This window comes from Ptiloglossa arizonensis, chromosome 13, assembly GCF_051014685.1.
Source record: "Ptiloglossa arizonensis isolate GNS036 chromosome 13, iyPtiAriz1_principal, whole genome shotgun sequence".
Lineage (NCBI taxonomy): Eukaryota > Metazoa > Arthropoda > Insecta > Hymenoptera > Colletidae > Ptiloglossa > Ptiloglossa arizonensis.
Window position 1 is genome coordinate 12,247,976 of NC_135060.1, and position 15,017 is coordinate 12,262,992.

At 37.5% G+C, this 15,017-nt stretch overlaps 1 protein-coding gene across 2 annotated transcripts in view; it reads left to right on the forward strand.

The window, feature by feature from the left end:
• The first annotated feature begins 256 nt into the window (after window positions 1-256).
• Window positions 257-15,017, forward strand: part of LOC143153589 (hemocyte protein-glutamine gamma-glutamyltransferase) — a 31,182-nt gene continuing 16,421 nt past the window's right edge. For both annotated transcript variants that reach the window (XR_012993867.1, XM_076324973.1), the window contains exons 1-7: window positions 257-2,654; window positions 3,132-3,174; window positions 7,580-8,112; window positions 9,884-10,110; window positions 10,579-10,977; window positions 13,651-13,853; window positions 14,825-14,922. Coding sequence is in view for 1 of the 2 variants with exons in the window: in XM_076324973.1 (XP_076181088.1) it covers window positions 7,638-8,112; window positions 9,884-10,110; window positions 10,579-10,977; window positions 13,651-13,853; window positions 14,825-14,922 (1,402 nt within the window). In the remaining variant the exon portion in view is untranslated. The remainder of the gene's footprint in view (window positions 2,655-3,131; window positions 3,175-7,579; window positions 8,113-9,883; window positions 10,111-10,578; window positions 10,978-13,650; window positions 13,854-14,824; window positions 14,923-15,017) is intronic.

Here is a 15,017-nt window from a genome sequence, read left to right on the forward strand (position 1 = left end):
TTTCTCAACTTATGATCCATTTTTCCTAGACGTTACCCATGCATAGCATCTCTTGATTTGTACTTGTTAAACGTATGCGAGCTGTCGTGGAAACGACGATTGAATTTTTAGCTGTACTTTTTGGAATCTGATGTCAACTTCAATTAAATCGTCGTAATTAATTTATCAGTGTCTGGCGGTTTCAAGTATAATGGTTTCAAATCAATTTGAATTGATTCTCGTGTATATGTTAATTCAAAGACAAGAGAAAAGTATACCCAAATTTTTGTTCACTTGTTTGTTTATATATTTATAATACTGAGTTTTATATTAGAAATGTTACAAATTAAGTGTTTCGTCGAACTGAACTTCGTCCGTTATACACGATGTTATTCCTTTTCCGAAATTTGTAAGTTTAACACAACTTTGAGAAAACAGTGAAGCAAATGTATTTACTTGTTGCCAGGCAACATTTAATCCTCTATAATCCGTTGTAGATTTCAAAGAACATTTTACATGTTTGTACTTTCCGGTAAAATGTAATGTTAAGCATTTAAAACGCGTACGACTGCTAGATAACTAAGAATATTAATTGTATTAAGAGATTTTAAGTTAGGCTGCAAATACTGTATTATATACTCGTGGTAATATTCTATTTTTGTTTTTGTTATGTTAAATATTAGAACATTTTTAGAAGCAAGATAAAATTTTAGTTGCAAAGGGATAATGCAGAATGGGCCACTTAAGTGTTAATTATATCCGGTGCTTATAAATGTACGTGACAACTGCTCGAAACAAAATTACACCGTTTAAAATAGCCAATAGTGATAAAACGAACATTTTTTCCGAAGATCATTACTTTTTTGCATTTTTCGAACAACTTTCTCTGATATTTTTATACAGAATTACCGGAAAAGTCGATCGATGTAGAAAAAACATACAATTCCATTAAAGAAAGAAAAAACATCAACGACATTGAAATTGAAAAAAAAAAAATGATTAGAGAAAATTCTTTTCGTATAACTACGTTTACTTCGAACAGTTTCAATTTATACCGATCAATTTCTTCATATACGTCCACCATGTGTAAGCATCGACGGTAATCAAGGTGATCCCATATAAATAGTCCACTGTGTACGCTTACTGGTGTTTAATTAATAATATAGAAAAAAAAGCACCGATTGAAAGGTTTACCGCGTGCCATCATAGATCGAGCAATTAATGTACATTCTTCAGAGATACGATTCGGACGATTGTAAATATTTCTCTTACGTTTAATTGTGTTATGTCCATCAGGTTTGAAAACGTACAGCTTTGTTAACGATTGTGTCCACTCCACAAAAATTTGTTACACCGAAAAAGACGTCTATAGAATGCATTTATAAACGCGTGCCGGATTATGGAGATATTGCGCACGAGGGAGACTGGACAAGAACAAAGGGAGGAATGATAAAAGAGAGACGGTGAAACCTGAAAATCACAGACAGACCAATAATTTACAACGTAATTTGTGTAGTCCGATAAAACGGAGTGCAAATAAATTTATGAAAAACTAAAACTGCACCCACTATCATGGTATACTTACTTTCTACAGACCCTTACGTTTGCACTTGTAGTTTATTTGCATCGTGTACGTGTATTTTTAACATTCGCTACGATTTGACATTATCAATCGTGTGGAAAACCGCAACATCCACGTAGGATGCATCGAACTAATTAGCAATGCAGGCGAAGTCGATAAGATAATTTTTCTTTAATACTTCCTTCGTGCTGAGATTTTTAGAACCGAAGTATACTCGAAACGTTCTCATTTGTGAAACGTTGTACAAATCGATCGTTCATTATTTTACACCCATCGTATAGAAAATAAACAATGGTCTTTACATCTTGAGGAGCTACGTTGATTTAATACAAAGTTTTTCAATTTCTAGTTCTAATACACTTTTGATGATATTCAAGCGAAACTAGATACCGTGCAATTTTATATAAAGTATAACTTCTTTTTATATTTCCGTAATTATCTCAGTACAAAACAGTACTAAAAAGCTTTAGTGTACAATTTTGGTTGATTCCTACGAATTTTGGGAACTGAAAAATGTTTTTCACCGACTTACTAATCTACCAAAAAAACGAAAAGTGCAACACGAAACACAAAAAACAAACCTTTTCGCAACCTTGTCTCCAGTCAACAAATTACGGTCAAACGTTTTCTATATGCGTGTAGAAAATACTAGACGCAAAGAGAAAAATACAAATTAAACTCGAACACCACTCTGACATCTCAAAAACATGTAAAATACACTCTTAATAATCTAAAAGAAACGCGACCCTTTGAGAAGCTATAAGTGAAAAAACCAAACCAATAAGTCGTTAATGACCTTAATGTCGATGTGACGCTGAACTGTATTAAAAAAAAAAGATGTTCTTAATGTTTTATGCGTAGAAAAATTTGTAATATCAGTTTTAAATATCCCGGTACGATTAAAAGATTTGAGTGAAGATATTAGGGATCTTACATGAATCGATCACTGTAGTGGGGACTTTAACGTCAGCTCGAAGGAAGCTGCGGTTCGTATAAAAAGCCAGTAGGATTCTGTGAATGTCAGTATAGCGATGAAAGTGTAAGTTCATTGTTAATCGACACCGGTTCGTCAGTGATCACTTCTGCAATCGAAGTACTAACTTTAATTTTCAATTCACTTTTCAACGCTCAATTTATTTCGGATTTCGTTTCTTTTTTTATTATTTTCGCGCCATTTGTGTGTATCGTACGTACCATTGTCAACCGTGATTTTCGCAAATTAAGAAAAAAAAATAATACAGACGTTCACTCGTGTTTGAATTAATTCTAATAAACATTTCAATAATTACCTTGAATCGTCTACGAGCTTTCCTTTATACGTATATAAAAGCTTAAGTTATATCTCTTTCGAAGTATCCAATTGTTTTTAGCAATCTAATTTCAGTTGAACGAAAATGATAAATTTAATTCACTGTTTATTAGGATTGTTTTACGTTTTTAGTTTTAATTGGGAGTGTCGTTGTGCATTTAATTAGACGTCCATGTTAATAATTTCGAAGCGTTTATTTGACCGAAACTGTTTGCTCAAATGTTTCTCTCAAATGCTTTAATGTTGTGCATCATTTTACAGATACCTGTATCAAAACACCAAGATCGAGAAAAAACCGATAAAAGTAAGTAAAATTGTCACCAACTTTCGAAATTAACCTTGTGCAAATTTTTGTGAAAAATTGTATCAAAGATACGGTTTATTTACGAGATAAATATCTCCCTTGAGTTACTGGACGATTGGAACAATAAATACAGAATGGAAACAATTTGAGATCATAAAATGCAATTTATGATTTATTGATTCTTCGTTTATGAAAGAAATATGAATGAAGGAGAAAACAAACGGTATATTACAAAATGATATTATTTAGATGTAATATACATCTAAATGAACATTTTACGAACACTTTTATGCAAGTTTGTAAATAGTCATACGGACTACTTCGCGCAAGTCTGTACAATGAATATTCTACAATTCGTAAAATTATTTACCTATTTCTTTTTCTAAAAATTTTAAAACCTACAACTACTTTTTATCTAGCACTCGCGTCACTTTTATCTTAATTAAAACGACTTCGAACAATCGAGTGTGCGATACAAAAGTTAACTGTTTTATCAGGAATTTCTTTTTCATTGTTGAAAATAAGATCGAGCGAGTGTACACGGATGAATATTCAACACTAAAACTACCAACGGGTCAATTATATCTATTCCGAACTTCTTCTCAAAATTACTAAATTATTAACGACGTCTTAGCCTATAACAATAGCAAAACGTTTACCGTTGGTAGTTTTAATGTTAAAAACATATTTCCTAGCTATATTTCAACCCTAGAACTACCAAAGGGGTTAATTTCACTTGTTTGGAATTTCTTTTTAAAATTACTCAATTATTATCGGTGTCTTTGCTTGTAATATTCCCGGACAATTAAACGGTACTCGTAAATTAATTTATCTTTTTCCCATCTAATTTCGATGATACCTACGTGCTCCAAAATGAATAGAAGTACATTCATCATCGGTAGTTTTGGTGTCAACGAGAACTTGAACCGAACGGTAATTATTTGAACAAAAAGATTATGTATCATCGGTGACACACTATGAAGCGCACGATTAAAATGGCACGAGAATAACAGAGTTGAGTAACGGGTTTCGGAACGAAGGATTTCGCCGAAGAAATCGTTGAATCATTGTCGCGAGTCGTTGATGTCGGATCATTCCCATTCAGGGGTGAAAATACGCCCATTGCGAGTCGGCTCACGAAGTATCCCGGATATTTACGCAACGAGTCGATGAATCAAAGGTAAATTCCGAGTGCAGCGCGATCGAAAACACGTTTGGTATTTGGGTGCAACTTGTCCACCATGATAATTATATCCTCAAGATCGGTTCTTACAAATCGTTCCGAGAAACATCGATGTGTTCGTTCCATTTCGAAACGCGTTGATAGAGTTGTGCGATGCGCGACCGTTGATCGTTTAAACAACGATATTCTCCGGATATACCCGGCGAACGATACAATTATTTAACGATGATTCGGTACAGAGCCTATAGATCGCAGTAAATTTGTTCTAAGTCGATTTTTAATTCGAAAGTTTCAAGTTCACCTTCATTTTCTTTCAACATTTAACTACGACAGAATCCAATGGGGCGATCATCGTTTTCAAACATTCGAAATACATGAATTTTTCTACGAAAATGAACGCTAATTCAATTAACAAGAGAAATTTATTCGAAACGATAAAATATGATTTTTTTTTGTGTAAGTATATATATATATATATATACATTTTTACCTTTACAATTTATATCAATAACAATAGTTGATCCCTCCCTCGGTAAAAGCTTTCTTAAACCTAGTTTCTTCTTAATTTTCTTTAGAATTTGCAATTACATCAACGAAATTGTTAAAACTTCCACCGTGTATCGACGAAAGAGAGAAAACTTTTTTTTTTTTACTAAAAGCAAGGTCGTACTTATCGTACTTGTTATCACTATCTCAGGATATACTAAATTTAGGCGCTCGTTTCTAAAACCGAACAATTGCTATTACCGAAGTAGTTTCTCTAAATAGACATATACGATAACGATATTTTCATTTGTACCCTTTGTAAACGGTATTTACACGTTGAATAGGTTAACGATTGATCTTCGGTCGTAAATTACCTCGATGGACCATCTCGTCGTAGTTCACGGGCGACTCAACGAATTAAAATTCGTGTGGCATTTATCTTGGACACGATACGAATGTAAATTCACTATACAAGGCGAGGTTTCTCGGGGATCTATACGTTGCACTCTTTTACGGTATCAAGTTCGGCGAACGCGTCGTCTCCTCGAACGAGAAACTCACCTTACCGTATGAGAGTGCATTCTTTTTTCTCAACTATGTACAACTCATTGCGGCCGTCGTTTCCTCGTCCCATTCCTGTCGGTCAGTGTGCAAGATTTCGAAGAATCTATCGCAAGAACTAGATCCTATTCGTTTAAAGGACACGCGTACCGTGTCGTGAATGAAAGTTTACCGATAAATCCTCTCGTGCAAGCGGCACGTACTCGATCTCGGTTAGATACGTGAACAAAAAATGACGAACGAAAGTCAATCGGTTTTCGCAGTCAATGCGACCGGTATTCGTATTACGTATTATCCACGGTGAATGTATTTTTTTTGTCAATGATATATTCTTCGTACTTTTGCTATTAGTAATTTTTTTCATGAGGTAATATCGAAGATATTTAGAATGCTTCACCCAGGGATGTAAACGATCTGCAGAGAAAAATCAAAGCAGTTTGTGAATTTATATACGGGTCGATATAAGGTTGCTAAAAATTCTAAATCGAAATATTTCAATTCCTCGAAGGTTGTAGTATCTACTACACGGTTGAACTTGTCTGAATTTCGCAAGAGACGAAACATAAATAATAATATTCCATTTAAAATAATTGAAGATCACCTTCGTTTTTTGGAAATTATTCCAACTATAGGAAATTGGTGTACACTATTATCTCGGTTGTAAAAACAATAAAACTTGTTCTTTTTTATCCATATATTTTATCCATTTTCGATAAAAGTGTTGGCTAGTACTCCCGTGAACATTCTGTATACCAGATAATGTTACGTCGACGTAACAGGCGTCGTTTTGCGGTTACAATATCATCGTCGGTCATAATTTTATATCCTGATTACTCTTATCTATGTCCAACCATTCCTGAATGTCATCGATAGTATAGTTTTTAAATACAAAACGTCAGCATAATTACGCGTGTACGTAATTTAAATAGGTAATTAAAATTCGAATAATTAACGTTTTGGATAATCGACGTTCGGCGTACGGTTAAATTAAATCGCACGATCGATCTACAGGGTGGATGAAATTGTACACGATGTACAATAACAACGGTTCGTCGAAACTTAATAAAAATAATATTGGATGAAAAGCTTGCGAAGAGATAGACGCGAAGGTAAATAGTTGATAATAAATGTCGAGGATCCTATTAGATTTTGCATCTTCGCTCGCGAGCTAAATTTTAATGGTGGAGGAGTCAAAGTCGATAAGAAGAAAAATAAAAGTTCCGAGTACAGTATTGGATGTTCAGATAATGTGGAAACTGTGAAAAGAAGTCGCGAGAAGATCAAGAAAAATAATAAGGAAATATTGGATAGAAAACAGACAAAGTTTTAGGATGGTCGAACAGCGCCTCATAATTTACGACGATCGAATTTACAGTACTTAGATTCTGGCGCAGAGTTAATTTTACTAGATATTTCAAGTGGTTCCAAATGCGTTCAACCACTGAGAGTTTGCAACGTAACATCGATTTATATTACACTGACCAGAACGAAGAATATACCGTTTTGGTCCACTTTCGTAATCACCATTTACACGTGCAATTAGAAAGTGCAACCGTACTTTCTTTTATATTTAAACTCTCGCAATTTTCATCGTAGATATCGACGAGACTTATCGTTCGAGTGTCTTTTAACTTCGAGCTCGTGACGTCGCCTTTTTCAACATACTCCAACGTGCTCTGTTATCCTTAACTCTTGATCGTTTTTATCTTTTCAGTGAACGTGGATCGATCGTTTGTATTTTTCGTTGTTTTCCTGTTCCTTTCCTTATTTCTTTCAAATATTATTTTCTGACATCGATAAACAGATATTCTCCGATCTCGATGAAACTTGAAATCGCATTTGTCAAAGATGTTGAATCAATTTTAGCGATTTCATCATCGATCGATATTCGTGTTCAGAAGGTGAAAACTAACCTTAAAATTGCGGGTGAAATACTTGTTTCGTGGGAAATAGGTATTGGTCGATGAATAAAATGCGATGTTTTTATCGACAGAAAAGAAACTGTTTAATAATATTCCGAATAGACGACTCGACAAAAATACAACTATCATTCAAGATAGGTATCGTAACCTAGAAATAGACAATGCACCGTTCGGAATTATTATTGTTCCATAAAATTGTAACGACGATCTGGAACGTGGTCGTGACACATTCCTATTGGGTCTTTCGTTCTAGGTTTTCGCATTAATTAAAACCTCATTTACGGTGCGACAGCGGTGTCATAATTGCCAAAATGTCGTCCGAAGAACCGTTGGTCGTCGAGGCGGTGACTCTCTACGAGAAGGAAAACGCAACCGCTCATCATACGTTCAATTACGAGCTGGTGCACTCGGATCCACCGATACCGGTTCTCAGAAGAGGTCAGGCTTTCGACGTAGCTCTGAGATTCAACCGTGAATACGTGGACGAGACGGACATCGTCAGATTGTTGTTCAGCTTCGGTCCGAACCCGAACGTTCTCAAAGGTACCAGAGGCGTCAACACGATCACCAACAGGGACAGTTACCTGACCGACTTGGAAGCATGGGGTGTACGTATGGTCAGCGTCAGTGGCATATACCTATCGGTCGAGGTCAGAAGTCCCATAGACAGCCCCGTGGGTCTGTGGCAATTGAACGTGGAGACCACCATCTTGGGCAGCAAGAAGGCTCCGAATACTTACAACTACGAGAAGGACATCTATCTGCTCTTCAATCCATGGATGAAAGGTACGTTCTCGAGCCAAACTTGAAAGTTTATTCGATATTGCCTTAGATCGTTCGACCCTCCGTATGCACTGGTTTCGATAGAACTGTTGGTCTCAACAGAGTCAGAATTGACGAGTTGGATGTCAAAGGTGTGAGAAACACAGGCTTCAGTGCTCTAATTTTCACCGAAACTAGAGGTTTAACTGCTCTAGTTTTCGACGAAAGCACAGGCTTTAGTGCTCTAGTTTTCGATGAAAGCACAGGCTTTAGTGCTCTAGTTTTCGATGAAAGCAGAGGTTCTAATGCTTTAGTTTTCGATGAAAGCACAGGTTCTAATGCTTTAGTTTTCGATGAAAGCACAGGTTCTAACGCTTTAGTTTTCGATGAAAGCACAGGTTCTAATGCTCTAGTTTTCGATGCAAGCACAGGTTCTAATGCTTTAGTTTTCGATGAGAGCGGTTAGAAAAATAAGACGAATCCCATATAGTGAGGAGCAGGGGAGCACTGTGGGGGAACAGGAGAATTAACGGGTGTACTTATGGTATCGATATACCAGGTATAAGATCGTACGGTATACCTAAAATACAATAGGAACACCCGTTATATCTCTCACTCCAGCCCATGCTACCTTCCTCACTCCTTACACATGTGATTCGGTTTATGTTTCCTGCTACGCTGAGTCTAGGGAAATCTAAAAATTGTAGTATCCGAAATTTGTAATTATTTGGAGTTTATCTCGATAAAAATTAATCTAACAGACTTTCTTAAACTCGCCAACTTACCTGCTCTGTAGGGTACTGTGTCGGTAAATAATCAAACGACAATCTACTCTGCACCATACTATCGTCAATCATTACCAGCCGCAGTAATCGAAGGGTTGAAAGAAAAAAATTTCAAGCACGATGACATCTGATCTTCTACTATCGGTGGTAATTACACTCCACCGCAATACCACACTGGTGTCACGAATAAAAATTCATACCCAATGTCGTCATCGTTACTGAATCATCATTCGCTCAAAAAGTACACCATTGCTCCGAAAAGACGATTCAAAGTCTGGGTTACGCACTGGTCGAATTACAGAATTATTATCTCGCTTTTCAACAACGCGTCGATTCGTGTGCAGCTCATTTGAAAAATAAACGAAACGCGAGTAAAGATATATTTTCGGGAATCGCTAAAAAATGTGTTCTCCAACGATGTATTATTACACTTACATTGTATTTTGATAGTCGGTTTAATAATAATACGAAATAAAGTAACGACATTCTGATAATACACTTTTACCACAAGGAGCAATATTTATACGTTTCGTCCCGGATCTACTAACTGGATTAATCGTTAAGGCTCTTTTAGCAGAACCCGGTTTAAACAGGAATAATCGTTTAAATAATTTCCAATTTAAAAACTCAGATCCAACTCAACTCTGAGAAAGATATCTTTAATCTAGATTAATCGTTTCTCGACATTGGTCTCGGTCCTGATTTTCCTAAAATTAGAGATTGTTAACTATCAAAGCGTATTAAAATTTTCCTTATCTGTTAGTGAATCGATTATAAAAGTAAAAAATGTTTTAATTAGGTTCGTTAGTTGCGCGTTTAATATTCAATTTGTCGGTACCCATTGGGAGTGGATCGGGTAGAATCTAGATTAAAATAAATGTTTAACGTTTGGAAAGAAAGTCTCGGTCTCGAACCAAAAGTTGATGTACAAATTCTGTTACTGGAGACTGTTTTAACAATTTACTTTACCTTTCTTCTTTTTGTGTAAAAAATGTGTACTCCATTTCCAGAGGATCTTGTGTTTATGGAGGATGAACAGCTTCTGGATGAATACGTTTTAAACGACGTGGGGAAGGTATGGGTAGGTCCATGGGGAAGTTCTCGTGGTCGAGAATGGGTGTTTGGTCAATTTGACGCCTGCGTGCTTCCGGCTTGTCAATTATTGTTAGAGAGATCCGGGATTAAGGCCGTTTCGAGAGGAGATCCAGTCAAGATGTGTCGAGCTATTTCAAGAATCGTAAGTTTATAGCTCTTATTAGTGTCGCTTCGTTGGCGGTGGTTTATTTCATTTATAACATCACGAATAAATGAATGGAGCAAAAATAGCATTTGCGTTTCGTAAACGTTTCGACCTTATCTTTAGTTTCTCTTCGAAACGATTTGTATATAAAGAACGATGTGTTAAATCTAAAAACTGAAAACAATGATGCATATAGGAGATGTTCGTTTCTATTCATTGATGACTCCTTCGAGTTTTCGACCCGAAGTTTCACCGTTATTAATAGAAAATGAAAACTTTCGTAACAATTCTAAAGAATCAAACACAAGCTGTCGAATCGTGTATAATGTAATAACGACGGACAATTGTTATCGGACGAAATTTAATACGAAATGGTGACCGTGTGGACTTGTTGGACAACTCAATAGATAGGAACAATCGACTGGTGGAACTTAGGTACGAATAGGTTGTTGACGATTCTTTCAGATGAATTCCAACGACGACAAGGGTGTGATCACAGGTCGCTGGGACGGGGAATACGACGATGGCACCGCACCCGCGGCGTGGACCGGAAGTGTACCGATTCTGGAGCAATTTTTGGAAACCAGCGAGTCGGTGAAGTATGGACAATGCTGGGTGTTTGCCGGAGCGGTGACCACCGTTTGTCGTGCGCTTGGTATACCATCAAGGGTGGTTTCCAATTTGGTATCCGCCCATGACGCTAACGCTTCGCTCTCTGTCGATCGTTATTACGACAAGGACAACGAGGAGCTCCAGTACGATCCCAACAACCTCGAGGGTGAGGATTCGATCTGGAATTATCACGTCTGGAACGACGTGTGGATGGCCAGGCCGGACTTGCCAAAGGGTTACGGTGGATGGCAGGTAGAGATCCTTATTTCATGCGTATTCAACGTACATGTATCGAGGTACGTGTAATTCAAACTCTTTCGCTACGAGAAGCGAGTATAGTCCACGAGAAATCGTTCGTGTACAAGGGGCGACTATAGACGATGTCCACGAGACACCGTTTATATACGAAGGACGACTATAGACAATGTCCACGAGACACTGTTTATATACGAGGAATGCCTATACACAATGTCCACGAGACACCGTTCGTATACAAGGGGTGCCTATAGACAATGTTTACGAGACACTGTTTATATACGAGCGACGACTATAGACAACGTCCACGAGACACCGTTTATATACGAGGGATGCCTATACACAATGTCCACGAGACACCGTTCATATACAAGGGGTGCCTATAGACAATGTTTACGAGACACTATTTATATACGAGCGACGACTATAGTCCACGAGACACCGTTTATATACGTGGGCTGCCTATAGACAATGTTTACGAGACACTGTTTATATACGAGCGACGACTATAGTCCACGAGACACCGTTCATATACAAGGGATGCCTATAGACGAATGTCCACGAGACGCCATTCATATACAACGAATGTTCGACAACCTATAAATACCTTCCTTAAAGAAAGTTCCTTTTTTCGAAAACTCATTGCGAAAATAACTTTTTCAAGCGTAAGACGCAATCCCAAACACAGCCCGTGCGCAATACGTAGAACCGTCGTAGCAAAAGAGTCGAGTACGCAGGTACCCGTGTATTATTTCACATATATTTAAATACACGTGTTGCTAACGCTATATTTTCCTAGATTCGTATTTTTTTTCTAGACTTTTGCGATTTGACCTTTTCATTTATTTTTATAATCTCGAAATTTGTGAAACCATATTCCAATTCCGCCGTTCTAAGCATTATTCGAATTAAAGTACGGATACGTTGGTACACGTGAACGATACACGTGTTCCACGAATACTACCTTGATCAAAAAGTTCTAGGACTGCCCCCCGTGTGTCGCTGTCAATCACCCGATTGTTTCTTTTTTTTTTTGTTAGGTTACCATATCTGTCATTAACACTTCCTTCCAATTTCAGCATCATAGCTTGATATTTGTAAAAGTTACGTTGTACTGAGCACATCTCCTTTGTTCGTGTCTTCGATTTTGAAAATGGCATCATTTGAGCATCAACGAGTTTGCATTAAATTTTGTGTAAAAAACGGATTTAACGGTCCGCAGACCTTGGATATGTTGGAGAAGTGTTTCGGCAACGACACTCTTTCGAGATCAAATGTTTTTCGATGGCACGAACGCTTCAGAAGTGGTCGTGAGTCGGTCGAGGATGACAAACGCAGTGGCAGGCCGACAACGTCGAAAACCGATGAAAACATCGATAAAATTCAAGAAATGTTGTCCGAAAACCGCAAATTGACCATCAGAGAGCTGGCAGAGGACTTGAACATTGCTTATGGATCCGTTCAAGACGTTTTGGTTAGTGATTTGGGCCTCAGACGTGTCGCTGCAAAACTGGTGCCGAAAGACCTCAATTTCATGCAAAAAAAGGACCGCGTTGAAATCGCGAAAGACATGATTTCCAAGGCCGAATCCGACCTAACATTTATTAAACGTATCATCACTGGAGATGAGACGTGGATTTATGAGTATGACACACAATCCAGACATCAAGCGAGTGAATGGCGTGCACCGGAAGAGCCGAGACCGAAAAAACCACGTCGTTTTCAGTCAAGAAAGAAGGCGATGCTCACGGTTTTCATGGATTACAATGGTGTTGTGCATCAAGAATTCTTGCCAGAAAAACAGACAGTCAACAAAGAATATTATTTGGGCGTTTTGAGACGTTTGCGCGAAGCAATTTGTCAAAAAAGGCCAGATTTGTGGGCAAACAACTCGTGGATTTTGCACCACGATAACGCACCGGCGCACAATGCGATCCTTATCCGCGAGTTTTTGACGAAAAACAACACGAACACTATCCAGCAGCCTTCAAATTCACCAGATCTGGCTCCCTGCGACTTTTTTCTGTTCAACCGAATTAAAAAACCGCTTCGCGGAACGCGTTACAGTACCCGAGAGGAGGTCATGACAAAATCGAAGACGGCTCTGATTTTCGGCATACCGAAAATTGAGTACCAGCGGTGTTTCGAGGATTGGATCAAGCGCTGGCGCAAGTGCATTGCAGTCAATGGGGACTACTTTGAAGGGGACCATATCGATTTGGACGAATAAATTTGTATTTTTGATTTTATGAATAAAGTCCTAAAACTTTTTGATCAAGGTAGTATTTCAATATATATTAAGTAAATTTAAATGTATTTAAATATATGCGAAACGAGGGACGTGTATTCAAAATGACACGAATCAAAGTAGAGATACTTCAAGTACAGGTGTCTTTTCGATACATCTTCTTTGCCAGATAATGCCATAACATCGCTTTACAAAGCGATGGAAGGTAAATATATACTTATTTCTTAAGTAGACAATCGTTCTTGAACGTTAAACAAGTTTCCTTACAATTATTATCAACATTGTTCTTGGTAAATTTAGACAGAAATAATATTTCGTAAGCGTTACTTCGCTTGAACTTTAAAAGTTGTACGAAAACGAATTCTGCTCGCGTAATAGATCAAATAAAAGTAAATCTTCGAAGCCATGGTCTTTATCGACAGGCAATCGACTCGACCCCGCAAGAACCGTCAGAAGGTTTCTATCAATGTGGTCCGGCTTCCGTGGAAGCCATTAGACAAGGCGCCGTAGGCTACAATTATGACGTAACGTTCATGGTTGCGTCCGTGAACGCCGACCTTATGAGATGGAAGGAAGACCCAGAGAGCGATCTAGGTTACTCGAAGATCGACTGCAATAAATATCAGTGAGTACTCTTATCGCGTGGGAACGAATTGTTGGAGGGGGAGCGAAACCAATGAAAATATAAATGTATTATAACTATAAAATAGTTCATTATCTCATAAACGAACATTATGGTAACGTTTTGCGCGATTTCAGCGAAAAATATATCTACATAGGATTCGTATAAAAGGGATTCCAAAAATCAATGTTTGACCTATCATTACTGTTATTTGTACATTATATACGAAGAGTAAGTTTACGAAAAGTTTGGTATAAACGAATACTAACATCCCGCATTAAAACTATAATTTGACCTGCATCGACAAAACTATAATTTGTTTCTGTTGTTCTTCTCAACGAAACGAGTTCGAATTGAAAATTGTTCTTTACTCGTTTCTTCTTTAGACGAAACGTCTAAACTCCATTTTGTTTCGGGTTCCATGAAACGTGTATTCGCCATTGGTTCACCCTCCGTCTCTATCAAATCCTCTATTACGGTCTTAGACGTTTCTCAACATCGTTTACAAGTCTTTCGCGCTATTTTGTAGAACTTAGCGTGTATTCCAAGTACTACAAGGACCATAACCTGGAAGCGTAAAATTTACGCGCGATTGTACAAACACGTTACTTGCAAACTCGTAAAGACCGTTAATTGCAAAATAAACACGGTGGTCCGTCACGTGTTTTATTTTCTCTGTGAGTCATCGACTCGTTCTAAATTTGTCGTTGCATCTGTAATCGTGACAATGAAATCGCCATAAAAAAAAAAAACATCGCATCGATTTACCACGCTTTATCGATTCGCTTAATCTTGACAGAAACAACGACGAAATATTTATGCTCACGCGCAGAATATCCGCCATCGAAAATTGCATAATGTACGTCTGGCGCCTCGCAATATACGATTATTTTTCCAACCGATAATACTTCGACGGATCGTCCTGTTATCCCATTTTCTTGAAAGAAAATTTAACGAGTCATTTTCACGAACAGCATTGGTCGCATGATCCTGACTAAAGCACCTTGGATCTTCGATCCCAATGGCGACAGAGACAGGGAAGACATAACATCGCTTTACAAAGCGAAGGAAGGTAAATATATACTTATTTTTTAAGTAGACAATCGTTCTTGAACGTTAAACAAGTCTCCTTACAATTATTATCAACATTGTTCTTGGTAAATTTAG